Source organism: Salmo trutta, chromosome 25 (genome assembly GCF_901001165.1).
Source record: "Salmo trutta chromosome 25, fSalTru1.1, whole genome shotgun sequence".
Classification (NCBI taxonomy): domain Eukaryota; kingdom Metazoa; phylum Chordata; class Actinopteri; order Salmoniformes; family Salmonidae; genus Salmo; species Salmo trutta.
Window position 1 is genome coordinate 48,760,355 of NC_042981.1, and position 23,116 is coordinate 48,783,470.

A 23,116-nucleotide genomic window follows, 5' to 3' on the forward strand; every position below is an offset into this window, starting at 1 on the left:
TGAAATTATATTGACCCCATAAAGATGGCGGAAATGAGATGTTCTTGGCTGCTTCCGGTCAGGCTTCAACTAAATGTTGCACAGTAATCACTGGACAAAAACAACGCTTCACGCTGACGGCCAAAGCAGACGTGGGTCATTTGAACTCCTGTACGTAAGTGACATATTTTTGCAAAGTTGAATCTGTCCTTTTTCAATGTTTTATGCATTAAACGCAGTTAAATTTGATATGGCAAACTAGTTAGCACGTTCATGTCAGCATGTTTCTGTAAGCTTTCTAACGCGTTAGCTAGCTAGGCTACGTTGGTTGTCTCGCACAATCAATATGTTTAAAATGATGGTTACTGCAAACTAGTCTTTATACACGAGCTACGTATTTATATTATGTCAATGATAGCATGAAAGCTAACGTGTCTTGCGTTCCCATGTAAACAAACCATCCTCCACGGTGCAAAAAGTTGTCAGGTGATCAAGTGTTTTTGTGATCTGGCACAGTACACAGTTGGTACACAGTACTTGCAGGTTCATACTAGTTAACAGGCAATAACAATCCTAACAATCCAAGTATTACCCAGTAACAGCTATATATTACCAAAAAAAATACTTTTTGCAATCTGAATTATTTGTATCTCTTAGAATTCCGATTGTAAAGCATCTTCTCTTTAGGCATGTATACAAATTTATTTAACTAGGCAAGTCAGTTAAGAACACATTCTTATTTGCAATGATGGCCTACCCCTGCCAAACCCGGACGACGCTGGGCCAATTGTGCGCCTCCCAATGGGACCCCCAATCATGGCCGGATGTGATACCTGGATTTGTTGGCCAGTTTTAGGTACACCGCACAGTTTACGAAAATAGTTAGCTCCTACAGACAGTGAGTCAGGTGGCCGTGGCTTGCTATATAAAGCAGGCATTGTTACTGTTCGATTAAACGTTGGAAGAGGCAAAACGAGTGACCTAAGCAAGGTATGATCGTTGGTGCCAGGCACGACGGATCCAGTATCTCAGAAACAGCCACCCTCCTGGGCTTTTCATGCACGTCGAGATCAATTTGAGTCAAAATGCAAGCAGAGATCTACCTCTCAGATTTATTTAAACATGACTTAAAGTAAGCCTATGGAACATTAACCAATTAAAACAATGTATATGGGGGATTGGAAATGATGCCGACAATTACATTGATGGAAGCGACAATTTATCTGCAATATTAAAGCTGAGCTACACCCTTAAAAAACAAAAAACGTTAACCAATTAAAAGTTCTGTAGCAATGTTTGTGTATTTTGTCTATGCTTGAATTGCCCTGCCAATGTTCTTCTCAGACCATTTTCAAATTACATTTTAAAAAATGTAGGTATATGATCACACTGGTAATCATTTTTGTATAACTTGGGAGGCACAGCTGAGTGCCTTTTTACTGGACTGATGGCCTGCATCTGATGGTCAGTCTGAGGGGAGGGAGGGAGCAGCGGTGAGGCTGCCACTCAATGTCCCTGCGCAAACCTCCTTCCATTGAGAAAAGGGGACACAGTCTTCCAGCTGATTGCGAAACTCAAGTCACGCTGCATTATTTCTGCCTCATACGCCAATTAACGTTACTCATATGATCAGAGAAAGTTAAATATTACTCTATTGAAAAAGACAAGCCGCGAATAATAACAACGCAAGCTTATCGGAACACTTTGCTATACTCATTCATTGCAGCTGCAGTGCTGGTTTTAGCGTGAGCGGAAGTAGGGAGAACGCACATTTTATGGCTTTATAAAAGTGTTGAACAAAGTGTTGACAGTGCTGAATAACAACCTAAACATGAACTTACTCATAAAAACAGCAGCTCTTTGCTGTATTCGTTGAGTTCTAGTAATGTTTTTGAAATCTCAGTATCAACTTTGCTATGCGTTTGAGGCTTCTTTTTACAGTTTATGCCTCGAGGAAACTGCAAATGTGTTGATCTGAGCTATCTGATTGGCCGGCGGTACTTGACTTGCTCTCCTGGGCCTGCTGGGTAGGCAGAGTTCTACCTTCAGACATGAAATGGTTCAAAATGGGAACACTTTGCCTTGTAGGGCTTCAGAATCAAGTGCACCTACCACCAACGGTAGGTGCTTTTTTTTTTTTTTTTTACAGAAATGTTTGGTGATCGACTAGGAATGCCTTGAAGATTTGACCAGTTGGTGACCACAGGTCTAGGGTTTCCCAAGAATGGGCGACAAACAAAAAACATCCAGTTAGCGGTGGTGCTGTGGGTGAAGGAGAATGGCAAGAATCGTGCAAGCTAACAGGCGGGCCACAAACAGACAAATAATGGCACAGTACAACAGTGGTGTGTAGAACAACATCTCAGAATGCACAACTTGTCGAGCATTGTCACGGTTTGGCTATTGCAGTAGCAGACCACGCTGGGTTCCACTCCTATCAGCTAAAAACAATAAGAATTTGGCCTGTTCTGGAGGCAAATGGGGGGTCCAACCCGGTACTATACTGAACAAAAATAAATGTAACATGCAACAATTTCATAGATTTTGCTGAGTTAGTTCATATAAGGAATTCAGTCAATTGAAATCAATTAATTAGGCCCTAATCTATGGATTTCACATGACTGGCAATACAAATATGCATCTGTTGGTCACAGATTCTCCCAAAAAAAGTCAGTATCTGGTAGAGGTCGACCGATTTAATCGGAATGGCCGATTTTAATTAGGGACGATTTCAAGTTTTCATAACAATCGGTATTTTTGGCCACCGATTTGCTGATATTTTTTTATATATTTTTTTATACATCTTTATTTAACTAGGCAAGTCAGATTAAGAACACGTTCTTATTTTCAATGACGGCCTAGGAACGGGGGTTAACTGCCTTGTTCAGGGGGGATTCGGGGATTTGTTTTTGCAACCTTCCGGTTACTAATCCAATCCAATCCACGAGGAGCCTGCATGGCAGGCTGACTGCCTGTTACGCGAGGGCAGCAAGAAGCCAAGGTAAGCTGCTAGCTAGCATTAAACTTGTCTTATAAAAAACGATCAATCTTAACATAATCACTAGTTAACTACACATGGTTGATATTACTAGTTTATCTAACGTGTCCTGCGTTGCATATAATCGATGCGGTGCCTGTTAATTTATCATTGAATCACAGCCTATTTCGCCGGAAAAAAAGCACTGTCGTTGCACCAATGTACCTAATCATAAACATCAATTCTTTAAAATCAATAAACAAGTATATATATACTGCTCAAAAAAATAAAGGGAACACTTAAACAACACATCCTAGATCTGAATGAAAGAAATAATCTTATTAAATACTTTTTTCTTTACATAGTTGAATGTGCTGACAACAAAATCACACAAAATAATCAATGGAAATCCAATTTATCAACCCATGGAGGTCTGGATTTGGAGTCACACTCAAAATTAAAGTGGAAAACCACACTACAGGCTGATCCAACTTTGATGTAATGTCCTTAAAACAAGTCAAAATGAGGCTCAGTAGTGTGTGTGGCCTCCACGTGCCTGTATGATCTCCCTACAACGCCTGGGCATGCTCCTGATGAGGTGACAGATGGTCTCCTGAGGGATCTCCTCCCAGACCTGGACTAAAGCATCCGCCAACTCCTGGACAGTCTGTGGTGCAACGTGGCGTTGGTGGATGGAGCGAGACATGATGTCCCAGATGTGCTCAATTGGATTCAGGTCTGGGGAACGGGCGGGCCAGTCCATAGCATCAATGTCTTCCTCTTGCAGGAACTGCTGACACACTCCAGCCACATAAGGTCTAGCATTGTCTTGCATTAGGAGGAACCCAGGGCCAACCGCACCAGCATATGGTCTCACAAGGGGTCTGAGGATCTCATCTCGGTACCTAATGGCAGTCAGGCTACCTCTGGCGAGCACATGGAGGGCTGTGCGGCCCCCAAAAGAAATGCCACCCCACACCATGACTGACCCACCGCCAAACCGGTCATGCTGGAGGATGTTGCAGGCAGCAGAACGTTCTCCACGGCGTCTCCAGACTCTGTCACGTCTGTTACGTGCTCAGTGTGAACCTGCTTTCATCTGTGAAGAGCACAGGGCGCCAGTGGCGAGTTTGCCAATCTTGGTGTTCTCTGGCAAATGCCAAACGTCTTGCACGGTGTTGGGCTGTAAGCACAATCCCCACCTTTGGACGTCGGGCCCTCATACCACCCTCATGGAGTCTGTTTCTGACCGTTTGAGCAGACACATGCACATTTGTGGCCTGCTGGAGGTCATTTTGCAGGGCTCTGGCAGTGCTCCCCCTGCTCCTCCTTGCACGTAGGCGGAGGTAGCGGTCCTGCTGCTGGGTTGTTGCCCTCCTACGGCCTCCTCCACGTCTCCTGATGTACTGGCCTGTCTCCTGGTAGCGCCTCCATGCTCTGGACACTACGCTGACAGACACAGCAAACCTTCTTGCCACAGCTCGCATTGATGTGCCATCCTGGATGAGCTGCACTACCTGAGCCACTTGTGTGGGTTGTTGACTTCGTCTCATGCTACCACTAGAGTGAAAGCACCGCCAGCATTCAAAAGTGACCAAAACATCAGCCAGGAAGCATAGGAACTGAGAAGTGGTCTGTGGTCCCCACCTGCAGAACCACTCCTTTATTGGGGGTGTCTTGCTAATTGCCTATAATTTCCACCTGTTGTCTATTCCATTTGCACAACAGCATGTGAAATGTATTGTCAATCAGTGTTGCTTCCTAAGTGGACAGTTTGATTTCACAGAAGTGTGATTGACTTGGAGTTACATTGTGTTGTTTAAGTGTTCCCTTTTTTTTGAGCAGTGTATTTTTAAACCTGCATATTTAGTTAATATTGCCTGCTAACATGAAATTGTGTCACATCTCTAGCATTCATTGCACGCAGAGTCAGGGTATATGCAACAGTTTGGGCCGCCTGGCTAGATAAAATACGGAACGGTTCGGTATTTCACTGAAGGAAAAAAACTTTTGTTTCCGGATTCAACCATATTAATGACCTAAGGCTCGTATTTCTGTGTGTTTATTATGTTATAATTAAGTCTATGATTTGATAGAGCAGTCTGACTGAGTGGTGGTAGGCAGCAGCAGGCTCGTAAGCATTCATTCAGACAGCACTTTCGTGCGTTTTGCCAGCAGCCCTTCGCTGTACTTCAAGCATTGCGCTGTTTATGACTTCAACCCGGGTGGGTATAATTTGGGGAACATTTCAACAGGAATCTATTCCAAAAACTTCTTAAATAACAAGTTTTCCAAAAAACAACGCATACAAAGTTGTATAGCTGCAGAATAAGATACCGGGTAGGGTGTGGTCTATTTCATTGCGTTTTTCACTCATCACATTTATTCCAAAAAATGTCTGTCCTCACTCTGGTTGCCTATGGACAAACATTAAGAGTAAGCTACGTGGTGAGTTGATGCCTATTCGGCAGCTAGTTTGCTAGGTTTGTATTCGTTGCTACTTTGTATGCATTGTTGGTTGGCAACCTTTTACTTTACATTTTTTGGAACAGATTCCTGTTGGAACGTTCCAAATTATACCCCCCCCCCCCTTCAAGCCTATCAACTCCCACGATTAGGCTGGTGTAACCGATGTGAAATGGCTAGCTAGTTAGCGGGTGCGCGCTAATAGCGTTTCAAACGTCACTCGCTCTGAGACTTGGAGTAGTTGTTTCCCCTTCCTCTACATGGGTAACGCTGCTTCGAGGGTGGCTGTTGTCGATGTGTTCCTGGTTTGAGCCCAGATAGGAGCGAGGAGAGGGACGGAAGCTATACTGTTACACTGGCAATACTAAAGTGCCTATAAGAACATCCAATAGTCAAAGGTATATGAAATGCAAATCGTATAGAGAGAAATAGTCCTATAATTCCTATAACTACAACCTAAAACTTACCTGGGAATATTGAAGACTCATGTTAAAAGGAACCACCAGCTTTCATATGTTCTGAGGAAGGAACTTAAACCTTAGCTTTTTTACATTGCACTTTTACTTTATTCTCCAACACTTTGTTTTGCATTATTTAAACCAAATTGAACATGTTTCATTATTTATTTGAGGCTAAATAGATTTTATTGATGTATTAAGTTAAAATAAGTGTTCATTCAGTATTGTTGTAATTATCATTATTACAAATAAATACTTTTTATTTTTTTTAATCGGCGATTAATCGGTACCGGCTTTATTTGGTCCCCCAATATTCGCCATCTGCGTTGAAAAATCATCTGGGTTGATATTGACTATGGGGGCCTCATGCAGCGCGACACACATCTCCTTTGCATAGAGTTGATCAGGCTGTTGATTGTGGCCTGTGGAATGTTGTCCCACTCCTCAATGGCTGTGCGAAGTTGCTGGATATTGGCAGGAATTGAAACACGCTGTCGTACATGTCTATCCAGAGCATTCCAAACATTGCTCATTGGGGAACAGGTCTGAGTATGTACGCTGTGGAAGCACAGGGACATTTTCATGTTCCAGGAATTGTGTACAGATCCTTGCGATATGGGGCCATGCATTATGATGGCGGCGAATGAATAGCACGACAATGGGCCTCAGAATCTTGTCACGTTATCTCTGTGCATTCAAATTGACATAGATAAAATGCAATTATGTTTGTAGTCCGTAGCTTTTGCCTTCCCATACCATAACCCCACCGCCACCATGGGGCACTCTGTTCACAACATTTACATCAGCAAACCGCTCGCCCACACAATGCCATACATGTGGTCTGCGGTTGTGAGGCCGGTTGGATGTATTGCCAAATTCTCTGAACCGAAGTTTGAAAGAAATTAATGTAACGGTTGAGAAATGGTGCACTTGTGTAATGATCTTGCCGTTTTAATCAGCTTCTTGATATGCCATACCTGTCAGGTGGATGGATTATCTTGGCGAAGGAGAAATGCTCACTAACAGGGATGTAAATAAATTTGTGCACACAATTAGAGGGAAATAAGCTTTTTGTGCATATGGAACATTTCTGGGATCTCGTATTTCAGCTCATGAAACAAACCCCTAACATGTGTTCAAATTTTTGTTCAGTGTAGATGAGTGTACCTAATAAACTGGTGTGTGTGTGTGTGTGTGTGTAGTTGAGCTAGCTGCTTATAGCCCCATGTTGGGGATGGGAATTCTTAACTACAGTGAATGTCTATCGCTCCAATAACCCTTATACTCTCTTACTCAAAATCCAAAACTATGTAGCCCTCTTCTCCCATCCAGGTGATCATGGCAAAAATGGAGGACATTGCTGACCGCTTGCCTGTTGAGGAGGAAGACGAGGAGTCCGAGAGAGATGAAGAGGAGAGAGAATTTGACTGGGTGGTGGACGAGGCTGATGAACTCGATGAGGATGCATTTCTTCTGGACACTGAAGAGCCCTTTGAGTTGGACCAGCCAGCTGAGCGCAGTGGCCACATAGCAGTGGTGGATGGCCACTGCATGTATGTTTGGGGAGGATATAAGGTAAGCAAGTATGACTGACAGACATTCAGAATTTGCTGTCAGATGAACAGTAATATTTATTTAGACATTTGTTTATAGTGTGTCTAAATAATATAATTCTGAACTATACCATTCCAATCAGTCTTTAACCATAATTTTTACTGGGAGATTTGGCATCAACTTTGACCTTCCTAAACATTTTGTCTGGAGTTTTACTGTGTTATCTATTACCAGGGAAAGTGTGACATGGGTCAAGTGGACTAAAAACGGTGTCAAGATTCCATTGACTTCCCTCGTTTGTCTTCTCACTAGAATTCCCAGACTACTGGCTTCATTGACTTATACTTACCAAGGAATGAAATCTGGATATACAACATGGAGACAGAACGATGGTAATAAGGATTTTAACTTAATTTTGTTTGTAGTTATGTGTCTAGCTGTGAAATCTAGGTTGTCACAAATCAAATGGCACCCTATTCACTATATAGTGCACAACTTTTGACCAGACCTTATACAGTGCCTTCAGAAAGTATTCATATCACTTGACTTATTCAACATTTTGTTGTTACAGCCTGAATACAAAATGGATTAGACTAAAACTCAATACCCAATAATGACAAAGCGAACACGTTTTTAGAAACTTTTGCAAATTTATTGAAAATGAAATACAGATATCTAATTTATATAAGTATTCACACCCCTGAGTCAATGCATGTTAGAATCACCTTTGGCAGCGACTAGAAGTCTTTCTGGGTAAGTCTTAAGAGCTTTGCACACCTGGATTGTACAATATTTGCAAATTATTATTAAAGAAATTCTTCAAGCTCTGTGAAGTTGGTTGTTGATCATTACTAGACAGCCATTTAAGTCTTGCCATAGATTTCCCAGCCAATTTTAAATCAAAGCTATAACTAGGCCACTCAGGAATATTCAATGTCATCTTGGTAAGTGACTCCAGTGTATATTTGGCCTTGTGTTTTAGGGTATAGTCCTGCTGAAAGGTGAATTTGTCTCCCAGTATCGGTTGGAAGACAGACTGAACCAGGTTTTCCTCAAGGATTTTGCCTGTACTTAGTGCTATTCTGTTTATTTTTTATATTAAAAACTCAGGAATCCTTGCCGATGACAAGCATACCTGGCCGATGCAGCCACCACCACGCTTGAAAATGAAGCGTGGTACTCAGTGATGATGTGTAGGATTTGCCCCAAATAACACTTTGTATTCAGGACTTTCATTTCATTTTGGGCTGTTTTACTTTACTGCCTTATTGCAAACATGATGCATATTTTTTTAATATTTATATTCTGTACAGGCTTCCTTCTTTTCACTCAGTCAATTAGGTTATAGTATTGTGGAGTAACTAATTGTTGTTGATCCATCCTCCGTTTTTTCCTATCACAGCTATTAAACTCTTAACTGTTTTAGTCACCATTGACCTCAGTGAAATCCCTAGTTTCCTTCCTCTCCGGCAGGAAGTACGCCTGTATCTTTGTAGTGACTGGGTGTATTGATACACCATCAAAAGTGTAATTAATAACTTCCCCATGCTCAAAGGGATATTCAATACCTGTTATTCTTTTTACCCATCTACCCAAAGACGGCAACCTATAGGTAGATGGGTAAAAAAAATAAGATCTTGAATATCCCTGGAAAACCTCCCTGGTCTTTTGTGTTTGAAATGTACTGCTCAACTGAGGGACCTTACAGATACTTGTATGTGTGGGATAGCAATGAGGTAGTCATTAAAAAAGAATTAAACACAGTGTACACAGTGTCCATGCAACTTATGACTTGTTGAGCACATTTTTACTCCTGAACTTATTTAGGCTTGCCATAACAAATAAGTTGACTACTTATTGACTCAGGGCAATTCAGCTTTATTTTTTGTTATTAAATTGTAAAAAAAAATGAAAACATAATTCCACTTTGACATTATGGGGTATTGTGTGTAGGCCAATGCCACAAAAACTAAATGTAATCAATTTTAAATTCAGGCTACAACACAACAAAATGTGGTAAAAGTCAAGGGGTGTGAATACTTTCTGAAGGCACTGTATCTGTCTGTATTTGCAGGAAGAAGCAGATGGCGGGGGGTAACCTTCATGCCTCCATGTCTGGCAGCTGTGGCGTGTGTGTGGACGGCGTCCTCTATCTGTTTGGAGGCCACCATGCCAGAGGAAACACTAACCGGGTGTGTGTGTGCGTGTTATGTCTTTTATAATTTCGGGACACAGAACCAAATTTCTCGTGCACGCTGGACAACTGTATTTGCAGTAGTATTCTAGGGGCAAATGATTAAGTCCACACCCCTCCCTTTCTGCCAAAGCTGTACCCAGCCCCCCCCTTTCCAGAAACTGGAAATATTTTGTGCTGCATGCTACCAACACTGAGGTATCTTTCGATGCTACTATTTCACATGTAAGCAGTGATGATTAGAGAATTACAGAATTTTCCATTTAAAATCCCTGCCCCCACTTTAAAGCAACAATCCCAGTAGAAACAATAACAAAGTGGCTCCCCAACCCTGGTTTGGTAAACAGCTGAGGGATGGGTCTGGAAAAATGTAACCACTCAAATTCATAGAGAGCTATGAATGCAAGGATTGACCATCCATGATATCAAAATGATAGTGTTAACCCTGGTTTGAGGCTATATAGTGTTTGTTTACAAACATTGGAGTAAAACAAGCTTTTATTTCAGTTTCTGATGGGGTATGAGAGTTGAACTAAGTTCATGAGGCATTTATAAGTTCTGAAAGCATCAATGGGGTACATATCATTAATTTATTAAGTCCACAAATGGATGTGGCAACTGCTGATTGCTCCTTTAAGCACCACAGCAGGACATTCACCATGGCAGGATTTATGCATTTATCCTTATCTTACCTCAGAAGCCTGTTTTCCAACAGACTTAAAGGCCCAATGCAGCCATATTTATATCGATGTCAAATCATTTCTGGGTAACTATTAAGTACCTTACTGTAATTGTTTTCCATTATTTCTCAAGCAAGAATTTTGCAAGGACTGTGGCTGAGTGGGAAGGGGAAAACTTAATACTAGCTGTTATTGGTCTATTAATCAATTTATGGCCTGGTGACATCACCAGGAAAGCCAAAACTCCTGCCCATGCAAACAGGCTGATTTAGATGGCCCTATGTAGATTGTATTTTCCACAATAACACCCTTTCCCCACTTTTTTACAGTAACCAGGTTTCCAGCCAACCTTAGAGTAAAGTAATGAAGTAAAACATGTAATGACCAGCATGATGGAAACAAACATTTTCGGTGGACTTCCCAAATGTCGACAAAACTAAATGCGCTAGGTGGGATCTTTTTGTGTTTGTAAAATGTATTTTGCGAGAAATGTCGGTGGAAATGCTTTTATGCGCAAGTATTGATATAATAACAAGTAAACTTGGAGTCACGCGATGACATGTCCTCCCACTACGACTCATCAGGAAAGCATGCAGTTTATTAGGCTACAGATGAAATGAATGATGAACTTCAGAGTGGTGAAAGTACAAGGTGATGAGCTTGATGCTCCTTTCCAATAAATATTGAGGTTCTTATTCTGGTGAGATCTTAAATCGATGCTTGGCTGCCATTTGACAAATACAAAAATCTCAATATTTTATCCTTAATAATAATAATAATCTCATCATGTAGGCTATATGTGCCCTCTATGTTGGCTGGAGAGCAATACCAGTGGGCACCCGCAAAAAACATTTTGCGATGGAAGCCCATTTAACTTTTAATCGCTACATTTGTTGTAAAATGATACAAAACACAGGAGAACAGAATTTTGACTGCACTGGGCCTTTAAAATGTAAATGTCTGTTACAAGAGACTAGTCTTATTCCATTTATACCGTCTGCCCTTCAGGTCTTTCAGCTCCCTCTCCGAACACCTCTCCTCTGCTGGGAGGAGATGAAGGATCTCAAGGGCCTGGCCCCGTCCTGCAAGGACAAACTGGGCTGCTGGGTTCACAAGAATAGGTGAGTTGGTCTATTGGCAGGCAGTGTGTTTATATAATAGGTCTTATAGTTGCTCCATCTCATTACCTCTAAAGCAGCGTTTACCAAGCTATGGGGTCGCAAGAGAAATTCTACACAGAAGATCATACAAAATTGACTGATCTTCTGAACTTCCCAATACCTTTTGATGCATTTGTCACTTCAAACCATTTCTCCATTAACTGCTGGCTGTTCACAGGCTAGTATTCTTCGGGGGCTACGGATATATGGCACAAGGAGCTCACAGAGGGACATTTGAATACGATGAAACTTCATTCATGGTATGGTCAATTAATTGCACAACACTTAACCTTCAGCTGCTTTTAACACCAGTATGAAAATGGTCTGTTAAGTGTATCTGTCTGCAGCAAAGGGAGTTGTCAATAATAGTAAAGTTCTTGGTCATGTTCATTAGGCACCAAACATTTTTTTTACTGAAGCGGGGATGGACAACCTGGATAACCAAAAAGAAACACACATTTTTGTTCCGTAGTTAAATGTTTGCATGCCCTAATGAAAACAACCCCTTCTCTGTGTGGTGTAACAGGGAGATAATCCGGGGCGGGGCTGGAACAACCACATTCACATCCTGGACCTGGAGGTGTCCACCTGGAGCCAGCCAGTCACCAAGGTAACAGCATTCCCTTAAATCATGTCACAACTTTCTGTGTTGGAAGCCATTTTGCACATCCGTTTCAATGGGTGCTCCAGTCTTACCTCTCCATTCCCCCTTTCTATTGAAGGGTAATGCCCCATCTCCCCGGGCAGCACATGCCTGTGCCAAGGTGGGAAACCGAGGCTGTGTTTGGGGGGGCGTTACAGGGTAAGTAGGAATGTTCTGAAGAGATTACTCAAGTTCCTGCTGAGTTTACGGTCACACTGTCTAATGTGAAATGGTATCACTGGCCTGTAGATACAGATGTTGACCATGTTCATTTCTATGACTTATTACATAAAGGATCTTGTATTCTAAATGTTTGATGCTTCCTCTTTTACAACAGGATTACCGCCTGAACGACTTGTACTACATCGACATGGATTCCTGGGAGTGGCATGAAATGTATGAGATGGGGTCCTCATCCAAAATGTCTTCATGCATGTTATAGCATTAAACACCATTTTTATGGGAGGATGTGCTCTAACCCATGGAAGTACCTCTGTTCACCTTTATGGGACTAACTCTTTACCCCAGTCCTATTTCCCCTCGCCCCTCTACAGGAGTGTTCCTCAGCAGGGTCCTGTGGGACGCTCATGGCACTCCCTCACCCCCGTGTCACCTGATCACATCTTCCTGTTCGGAGGCTTCACAACATATAGAGAGACACTGAGTGAGTGAAGAATACTTCCTTGTCCATTTTTCTTGAGTCCATGGCATGACCAAATGTTTTTATTCCTCCATCCATTTGTAATATATACAGGTGACGCTTGGCTGTACTGCATCAGCAAGAACGAGTGGCAGCAGTACAAGCACAATCATACACAGAGCCCCAGGTAATATCACAAGAGAGAAACCAATTAGTGGTAATGAATAGGAGCTGCTTGTTTCACTGTTTGTGTCCATAGTCATGTGAGTCAATGGTGATTTACCTCTTTTTTGGGTCAGGCTCTGGCACACGGCCTGTTCCGGTCCTGAGGGGGGAGGTGTTTGTGTTTGGCGGTTGTGCCAATAACCTGCTGTCCCATCAGCGAGCAGTGAGTACAGTGAGACCACACCTTCTTGGTGTCTGGCACAAGTGTCACTTAAAATTAAAACTGATTGATAACCAGGTTTACTACCAAGTATGGTTTGAATAAAGGTATGTCAATTGCCTTTAACAGGCTCACAGCAAAGAGTTTCTGGTGTTCATGGTTCAACCCAAGTCACTTGTCTGGTGAGTAGAGAAACAACCCTGAACCCAGACACAAAAACATGGCCCTAACTACTGGGTTTTGTTTATTAGGGAGGGCATGCAACAAAGGTTCAGTAGTGAGTCCGTTTGGTGCCTAATGAACACATCAGCTCTGATACATCTTCTAGTCAATGTAAAACTTGCTTAAGTGGTGCCTGATTGTCCCCCCCCCTCTAGGTTCTGTATGGAAGCAGCATTGCAGCACAGAGAGTTGCTGGCTGTATCATGGGACTGCCTGCCTAAACACCTGCTACACAGTCTCAAACAGAGGATGGGAGGCATCAACGCACTGGGGTCATGAGGCATATACCACCACATTCTATGGGATGCCGGGGTGTGTGTGGACAGCCATGGCCTTGGTGCTAGCTGAACAAAGAGGATGGCTCAACCCATCTTGTCACGAGTGTAATTAATTTAGTGAAAAAAAAATGTAGGCTTTTGATGGGAGTGGTGTTGGCCAGTCAGCAAGCATGGCAATGTTCATTATCCTTATGTGTGAATTTGTCATGCCAGTGTTTGAAAACGTATATTTTTTTAAAAGTGAAAGTACCATGTTCAGTCATGCTGGAAAGGTGTTATACCTTTGACCATGTTCGTCAGAAGAGGCTCGTGTAGTATTGTCTTTTTAATCAGGTAATAATACCAGTTACCACAAAGTTACTCATTTTGTATTATTTGCACAAGTTTCATTATAAAAACCTTAATTTTGAATCAAGAAAAAATAAATGTCAAATCAGATTTTGTTCTGACATTTTGCATTGCTTTCCCCCTCCCTATGTCATCTTGAAGAAAGTAAAGATCCAGGAAAATGAATGCTTCGGTGTACAAGCTTTTCCTGTCATCCAATTCCAGACATCATAGTCCTATTAAGGGTGGGGTTAACTCATTGTTTCGTGAAGAAAGTCCATGTCGACTAAATTGTATAGGTCTATTTCTTCTTGGCTGCCATTAGGTTAGGTGCTGATACTTTAACTTTGCCTGGGATGTTTCTTGCTAAATCTGTATCCTGAAATGAGAAAAGGGTGGTTGTTGTTTTGTGCTAAGTGGCTATGCAGTCATTCATATCAAGTAATAGACACTTACATATTCCAGAATGTCAAATTGATTGTGTAAATGGCAGGTTAGACACCTTTCAGCAAAATCACTTGCTCATTGTGTAGTATTTGGGCACTCCAAAAACATCTGTTTAGAAATGGCAAAGCTCTCAGTATAGTGATGCAAGTCTTTAGATGTTGTAGGCAATGTTATATTCCCTTTTGCGCGACTCTTAATTTCCCTGTTCAATTCTCCGTGTAGCCTGCTGCTAGTTAAATGCCAAAGTAAAGGAAACACTAACTTACGAGTCATCATAGGGCGTTGGCCACCACGCCCCTTGGCATAGATTCTACAACTGTCTGTAGCTTTGTATTCCTCATTTACTCATGCTGTGGATAAAGTTTTGAATGACACAATTTCATGTGTCCTGCATCACTATACTGAGAGGTTCACTGTTTCTAAAAGGACATATTTGGAGCCTTTGTTCATATTTTTTGGAAGTGATTAGCTGTTTGGGGTTTCTCAAATGTGAAATCAAAAGATTTGTCTGGACCGGCATGTTATAGAAATAACTCAAGGGGGTTCGAACCAGCAACCTTTTGGTTACTAGGCTACCTGCCGTTCAGTAGTCTCAAAATGGGGGAGGTACTATCTGAACTCTGTCCAATAAAAATAACTTGTTTTGCTACGGTGGATCCGCCTTACCTTGACACTGCGAAACAGGTCCTTCTCTCTGGTCGAAGCCTCCCTGGCCTTCATGAAGCTGAATACTGCAGTGCGGGCAGCTGGGAGGACAAAATATAGATAGATACAGAATTTCCTAAGATCCAGCCATGTCATCATTTATAATAAGAGATGGAGACCTGCACACTCAAAAAAAGTAACAAATCCATTTAAGCCTCAGTTTTGGATTTATTCCTTTTTTTGTTACTGTGTGGGTCTCCACCTCTTCCAGTATTCTTATTTTGACTCCTATGCACCTGGAACAGACACTATTCAGTAGTAAGGACCTTAAAAGACGCAAGTGCTGAGCGATTAGTGCTTTTTGAGGTTGTTTTGGTTCATAAAAAGATTTGGGTTGAACGCTGAAACAATTAATAAAAGTCCCATGAAGGTATTGACTGCTCATTACTGCCTCTCACTTATGGACCATAATTTATTCACTTTAATAAAATACTTCAGTTGTGTATGACTTTTTATTTAATTCCAAGTCATCTCTATAGAGCTGCTGCATATGCTGTTTGATAAAATCACAATTTTGTAGTTTTTCAAAGTAAATAAGGCATACTTTTATGACTGCTGAATACCAAGAATCACTTAAATCATGTATTTTCATGTAGATACCTCGAAGCGACAGCTGCTCTCTATATCCCCTCAAGATCGTGCATTCTTCTGCCTCTTCATAGCAGGCATAAAAGAAACCAACCAAACAAGTAGATGTGCAATTGATTGTGGTCATTGGAGTTAATTACTACGTTGTATGCATGTAGAATTCTGACCTGTTGGAAACTACAACTCCCTCACACAGTTCAGGCTGGATCTGATTTATTTCTAGAGAAACAGCAATGTGCGGATTGAGCTCACAGAAAAAAAAACTGAACGAAATGGAATTCAAATAAATTGAAACGACGTCGGATCAATTAGTTGTTTAAAACCTCTTGAGCGTCTCGTCCCGCAAGCGGGATCAACTTCCAGTGAAAAACTCATAGCGACATTAGCATAACGAAATGTAATAATTTTTTTTTTTTCAAATATAGGACTGTCTCATATCGTTTTATAGATACACCTCTCCTGAATCGACCCACGTCGTCCGATTTCAAAAAGGTTTTACAGGAAAAGCAAAACATTAGATTGTTAGAGGAGTACATGGTAAAAGTAGCAACATAGCAATTTTCCGACCAACCACATGCATCACAAATAACCAAAAAACAGCTAAATGCAGCACTAACCTTTTACAAACTTCATCAGATGACACACCTAGGACATCATGTTACACAAAGCATGCATTCTTTTGTTCAATAAAGGTCATATTTATATATAAAAACAGCATTTTACATCGGCGTCTGACGTTGACTAACTATTTTCCCTCAAATGCATCCCGGGAAACAGTGCTACAATTTACTAAATTACATTATTTACATTACATTTAAGTCATTTAGCAGACGCTCTTATCCAGAGCGACTTACAAATTGGTGCATTCACCTTATGATATCCAGTGGAACAACCACTTTACAATAGTGCATCTAAATCTTTTAAGGGGGGGGGGGGGTTAGAAGGATTACTATATCCTATCCCAGGTATTCCTTAAAAACTGAAAATTAACCGAAATATTGGTTAATCGCTCAGCACTAGCAGACGCCCTCTTATCATTTATAACACGTTAACTGCTCTGATATTACCTTTTCCTTTCTTCTGGGTCCCTGGGGTCAACTTCACCTTGTGCCTATTGGGAAACACTGTTGTTCAGCTAACTTTGAAAACATAGCCATGTCCCATTTCCTATGGCAAATGGAAGCAGAATAAGTATATCCCTATATGGGTAAATTGATTAATCAACATTGGTGTTAGGTTGGTTTCGATGGAATGGTAGGAGGATTTGGTCTTTCAATGGTAGCCATTACTGGCGTTACATAGATATTATAAAACTAGGTAGATATGTTGTCCTTACTTGTAGTTGGAGAGGGCAGTGTAGGGGGCACAGACTGGCACAGCGAACAGCAGTACATCCTCTGGGTGTGGTTGGCCCGTCAGAGAATTCAGCAGTTTCTCTGCTTCCTAGGGAAGTCAATGGAGAGACACAATAAGACAAGGATGTTGGCACAGCAACAAAAGATTTCATTATTTTATTCCTAGCCAGGTTTGAACAGTAATACAGTAATCTCGAAGAACCCACCTCTGCTCCGGGGTTGTCTTGGTCCTGTTCATCTCCTTCCTGCAACAGAAATAAATAGTCTTTCTCCCTTTTTCTTCAATCACCTTTGTTTCAGTTCTTAGATCAAGCAAACATGGATTCAGAGGCCCTGTTCAAATACTCTTAAAATGCATTCTTCCTTCCTTAAAGTAATCACTGATCTGACAAATGGATTGATGATTGGTGCAAGTTTTCCGTGGCATTGCTTTCACCAATTATGTCATGTTAGATCAGTAGCTACGTTTCCATTAACTTGTCCAGCGATTTTTTTTCTCGACATTTAGCCAGTTTGCATAGAAAATAGATGTGACAATTGCCTTCTACGGTGCATTTCCAGTCTTAACAGTCTTGTGTTGACAAAAACAGCTGGACATAATGACGTCATAACAAAAAAAGAAAGCGTCGAATAGAAATGAAGTGTTTCCATGATACATTTAGGCAGCCTGTATGCCCTCCCACCTATCCGTTTCATGTCTCAGATAGCCCGCAAAAGCCAGCATGGATAGAATGCAAGAATTTACTAATATTTCTCATGTGCCATCATAACACCACACACCGTGCCATGGTGAAACTTGCACTCCTGTATATCTGAAATAATTGGATGGTGAAACTTGCATCCAGCCAACCAGAAAAGCAAGGCGAAGTAATTCAAGCATTCTTGAAAGTCAAGACAATCCTTGTCCTAAAATTTGTGGAAAAATGTAGATTTAGAAAGCAGTAGGCATTTAGAATGAAATGTGGAGTGAAGCTTTGTAATTGTGTGATATCACATGCCACGCGAACCTTCAAAAATGATTTAGCAATCATCATTATTCAAAAAACACCGTTTCCATCATCATTTGTTGCAATAAGAGAGAGAGTTTGACAAAAGAAAAATCCACCCGTCGAACAGGTAAAAATGTAAAAAATATGAAGTGTTGGTTGGTCCCATGTTTCATGAGCGGAAATATTCCATACGCACAAAAATATTATTTCTCTCAAATTTTGTGCACAAATTTGTTTATATCCCTGTTAGTGAGCATTTCTCCTTTTATGAACTGATTTCCTTCTATGAACTGTAACTCAGTAAAATCGTTGCGTGTTTTGCGTTTATATATTTTTGCAGTATCGATCTTTAGAACATTTCTATTATACTTTTGTACTATTTCTATTATACTATTGGGGCGGCAGGTAGCCTAGTGGTTAGACTAGTAACCGAAAGGTCGCAAGATCGAATGCCCGAGCTGTTCCTAGGCCGTCACTGAAAATAAGAATGTGTTCTTAACTGACTTGGCTAGTTAAAGAAAAGGTAAAAATAAAATACAAAAATCACAATTTTGGGACATTATTTTTGTCTAATAAACCTCAGGTCAATGGAAACCTGTTAGTGATTACTTTGAGGAAGGAATCATTCATTTTAAGAGTATTTGCGTGTTCCCTGGAGAGAGAAAAACAAAAACCTTTCTGATGATTGTTGCACTTTCGGACACTGAACAGACATGGAGCAGTTTGACTTGTTTTTTTTACCTTGTCATCCTGTTCAGGTGCTGCCCCCTCCTCCCCAGCCAGACCCTCCTCTTCCCCTTCTGGTTTCTTTAAGATGACCTCCTGAGGACGGGGTCTCTGGGCTTGCTTCTGGAGTGCTTTTCTCAACACCTCGTCTTTGCCCTTCCCCTTCGTGCCCTTCTTAGGCTTCTCTTCCTTAGTGGAGCCAGCAGACTGCAGACGGAAAAGGTTTGTGATTTCAATAAATTCCTGTACTGTACTGCTTTATTGGTAACCAGTAACCAGCCATAAAAAAACTCCCTTTCATTCAATGTGTTTTTATACATTTTTTGGTATACAGATATGTTCATATCATTCATTTGTGTTCCAGTTTGTAATCCAGACATTTCAACAGTATGAGGGAAAGTTCAACATCATACTCCTCACCCCCAACAATTTCATCATCAGCTCCCGATCCTCTTCGTCTTGGTCTTTGTACTTCTCTTTTATTTTCTTCAGCTTGTTCTGGATTTCAACAACAGCATAGATGAAAAGCTTGACTTTCAAGGGCAGTTTATTCTAACTAACGCCACCACGAAGACAGCAAAGCTGACAATAACCTTAGCCAGCACTAGAACCAATCTCTGGTCGAATTGGACTACAACTAAGTTAGTTAATTTAAAACTTTGAAAATATCTCACCTTTTGATGTCTCTTAAGAGGTTGCTGAGAGGCTCCTCCACTCTTGGTTTTCTGATTGGCTGCGGAGGCACCATGCGTCTCCTCGGTCTTTCCCTCTTCTTCCTGAGTTTCAGAATGATCCTGTTTCCCCTTCTTCTCCCTTTGGACAAGAAGAAAGCAGCAAAACAAAACCATTGCATTCATGCATTAATGTTAGCTATGAGGGAAGCTTACAATGCTATGTATTTAGCTTACCTTCTTTGCTTGGCTGTAATGTGTTTTCCCCCCTTTTTTTGCGCCTCCACATCAACCTAATGAAGAATAAATTGTACATACAGTTGAAGTCGGAAGTTTACATACACCTTAGCCAAATACATTTAAACTTAGTTTTTCACAATTCCTGACATTTAATCCTGGTAAAAATTCCCTGACCTAAGGGTCAGTTAGGATCACCACTTTATTTTAAGAATGTGAATTGTCAGAATAATAATAGAGAGTGATTTATTTCAGCTTTTATTTCTTTCATCACATTCCCAGTGGGTCAGAAGTTTACATACACACAATTAGTATTTGGTAGCATTGCCTTTAAATTGTTTAACTTGGATCAAACGTTTCGTGTAGCCTTCTACAAGCTTCCCACAATAAGTTGGGTGAATTTTAGCCCATTCCTCCTGACAGAGCTGGTGTAACTGAGTCAGGTTTGTAGGCCTCCTTGCTCGCACACGCTTTTTAAGTTCTGCCCACACATTTTCTATAGGATTGAGGTCAGGGCTTTGTGATGGCCACTCCAATACCTTGACGTTGTTGTCCTTAAGCCATTTTGCCACAAAATTGGAAGTATGCTTGGGGTCATTGTCCATTTGAAAGACCCATTTGCAACCAAGCTTTAACTTCCTGACTGATGTCTTGAGATGTTGCTTCAATACATCCACATAATTTTTCTCCTCATGATGCCATCTATTTTTTGAAGTGCACCAGTCCCTCCTGCAGGAAAGCACCCCCACAACATGATGCTGCCACCCCCGTGTTTCACGGTTGGGATGGTGTTCTTCGGCTTGCAAGCCTCCCCCTTTTTCCTCCAAACATAACGATGGTCATTATGACAAAGAGTTCTATTTTTGTTTCATCAGACCAGAGGACATTTCTCCAAAAAGTACGATCTTTGTCCCCATGTGCAGTTCCAAACCGTAGTCTGGCTTTTTTATAGCGGGTTTGGAGCAGTGGCTTCTTCCTTGCTGACTGGTCTTTCAGGTTATGTCGATATAGGACTCATTTTACTGTGGATATAGATACTTTTGTACCTGTTTCCTCCAGCATCTTCACAAGGTCCTTTGCTGTTGTTCTGGGATTGATTTGCACTTTTCGCAACAAAGTACATTCATCTCTAGGAGACAGAACACATCTCCTTCCTGAGCGGTATGATGGCTGTGTGGTCCCATGGTGTTTATTGTTTGTGCAGATGAATGTGGTACCTTCAGATGTTTGGAAATTGCTCCCAAGGATGAACCAGACTTGTGGAGGTCTACAATTTTTTGGCTGATTTCTTTTGATTTTCCCATGTCAAGCAAAGAGGCACTGAGTTTGAAGGTAGGCCTTGAAATACATCCACAGGTACATTGGAATTTTTCAAGCTGTTTAAAGACACAGTCAACTTAGTGTATGTAAACTTCTGACCCACTGGAATTGTGATACAGTGAAATAAGCTTACTTGTGTCATGCACAAAGTAGATGTCCTAACCGACTTGCCAAAATTATAGTTTGTTAACAAGAAATTTGTGGAGTGGTTGAAAAAGGAGTTTTAATGACTCCAACCTAAGTGCATGTAAACTTCCGACTTCAACTGTATGATATTACGTTTACAAAATAAAAACGTATACTATAAAACATCAATTATTTTATTGCATAATGAAAACAGATTAATGCAAACAGTCAGAAGTTCACCGATCACAATGGCTTTACCTGAATGGACACCTTTTTGAAACCAGCACTTTGGGTTTCCCTGGAGAGAGAAACAAACAGAAACCTTTCTGATGACTGTTGCACTTTCGGACACTGAACAGACCTGGGTCAAATAGACATGTCAAATACTTGAGCTGCACTTTATTCTGCCATCGTATCTTACGGCAAAAAAAGAGCTTCTGGATATCAGGACAGCGATCACTCACCTCGTATTAAACAAATATTTTTTCTTCAACAAGCAGGATGCACAGGATGTACTTCAGACACCCAACAAGGCCAAAATCCCTGTAATTGGCAAGAGAAAGAGACGCAGGTATAGAGGACACAGGGCGGGTTGCCTCGTAAGGATCTGCTGACGGCGTTTGGGAAATCTGCCCTTACCATCAATATTACTTGCCAATGTACAATCATTGGACAATAAATTAGATGAGGTACGATCACGAATATCCTACCAACAGGACATCAAAAACTGTAATATCTTACGTTTCACCGAATTGTGGCTGAATGACGACATGGATAACCTTCAGCTGGCGGGATATATACGCTGCACCGGCTAGATAGAACAACACACTCTGGTAAGACGAGGGGGGGGTATGTGTATATTTGTAAAAAAAACAGCTCGTGCACGAAATCTAACCCAGAGGTGGCGCTCCTAGTGGCCGGGGACTTTAATGCAGGGAAACTTAAATCAGTTTTACCTCATTTCTATCAGCATGTTAAAATGTGCAACCAGAGGAAAAAAATTCTAGGTAACCGTTACTCCACACACAGAGACGCGTACAAAGCTCTCCCCCGCAATCTATTTTGCAAATCTGATCATAATTCTATCCTCCTGATTCCTGCTTACAAGTAAAACTCGGTCTAAACTACAGGACTGTTTTACTAGCACAGACTGGAATATGTTCCGGGATTCTTCCGATGGCATTGAGGAGTACACCACATCAGTCACTGGCTTTATCAATAAGTGCATCGAGGACGTTGTTTCCACAGTGACTGTACATACATACCCCAACCGGAAGCTATGGATTACAGGCAACATTCGCACTGAGCTAAAGGGTAGAGCTGCCACTTTCAAGGTGCGAGACTCTAACCCGGAAGCTTATAAGAAACCCTGCTATGCCCTCCGACGAACCATCAAACAGGCAAAGAGCCAATACAGGACTAAGATTGAATCGTACTACACTGGCTCCGATGCTCGTCGGATGTGGCAGGGCCTGCAAACTATTACAGACTACAAAGGGAAGCACAGCCACGAGCTGCCCAGTGACATGAGCATACCAGATTAGCTAAATCGTTGTCGGTGATCAGGCCTACCACTGCTGTGTCGTCTGTAAACTTAATGATGGTGCTGTAGTCGTGCTTGGTCATGCAGTCGCTTCGAGGCAAGCAACACCGAGGCAGGCATGAGAGAATCAGCTGTTCCGGACGACTGTGTGATCACGCTCTCCGTAGCCGACGTGAGAAAGACCTTTTTTTATAATTTACCAGTCATTGTTTCAACGCAGCCTTGAAATGCGTGGACAGTGTTCAGGAGACAAGATGATTTGGATGGACTCAGTCATTCCTGTAGAGTATCTTCTGTTTCCAGAAGGTGTCAGCGTTATCAAAAAAAGTGACTCCAGCAGAGCTACAGTAGTCTTTTAGACAGATGTGTAATGCCAGCAGTCTGCTGAATCTTTCACACCCGCGGCCCAACGATGGTACTGGACCTGAAATTATTGGCAGTTTTTG

General features: G+C 41.5%; 1 protein-coding gene and 1 pseudogene across 1 annotated transcript in view; one reads left to right on the top strand and one right to left on the bottom strand.

Annotated features, from left to right (window-relative positions):
- Window positions 1-43: 43 nt before the first annotated feature.
- Window positions 44-14,072, top strand: LOC115162654 (kelch domain-containing protein 2-like; annotated as a pseudogene).
- nemf (nuclear export mediator factor) overlaps window positions 13,949-23,116 on the bottom strand; it is a 28,580-nt gene continuing 19,412 nt past the window's right edge. The window contains exons 23-32 of the mRNA XM_029714142.1: window positions 21,386-21,425; window positions 19,682-19,737; window positions 19,448-19,586; window positions 19,194-19,271; window positions 18,789-18,980; window positions 17,265-17,303; window positions 17,040-17,146; window positions 16,771-16,814; window positions 15,077-15,156; window positions 13,949-14,342 (exon numbers count right to left, since the gene is read on the bottom strand). Coding sequence (XP_029570002.1) covers window positions 14,265-14,342; window positions 15,077-15,156; window positions 16,771-16,814; window positions 17,040-17,146; window positions 17,265-17,303; window positions 18,789-18,980; window positions 19,194-19,271; window positions 19,448-19,586; window positions 19,682-19,737; window positions 21,386-21,425 — 853 coding nt within the window. The 3' untranslated portion in view covers window positions 13,949-14,264. The remainder of the gene's footprint in view (window positions 14,343-15,076; window positions 15,157-16,770; window positions 16,815-17,039; window positions 17,147-17,264; window positions 17,304-18,788; window positions 18,981-19,193; window positions 19,272-19,447; window positions 19,587-19,681; window positions 19,738-21,385; window positions 21,426-23,116) is intronic.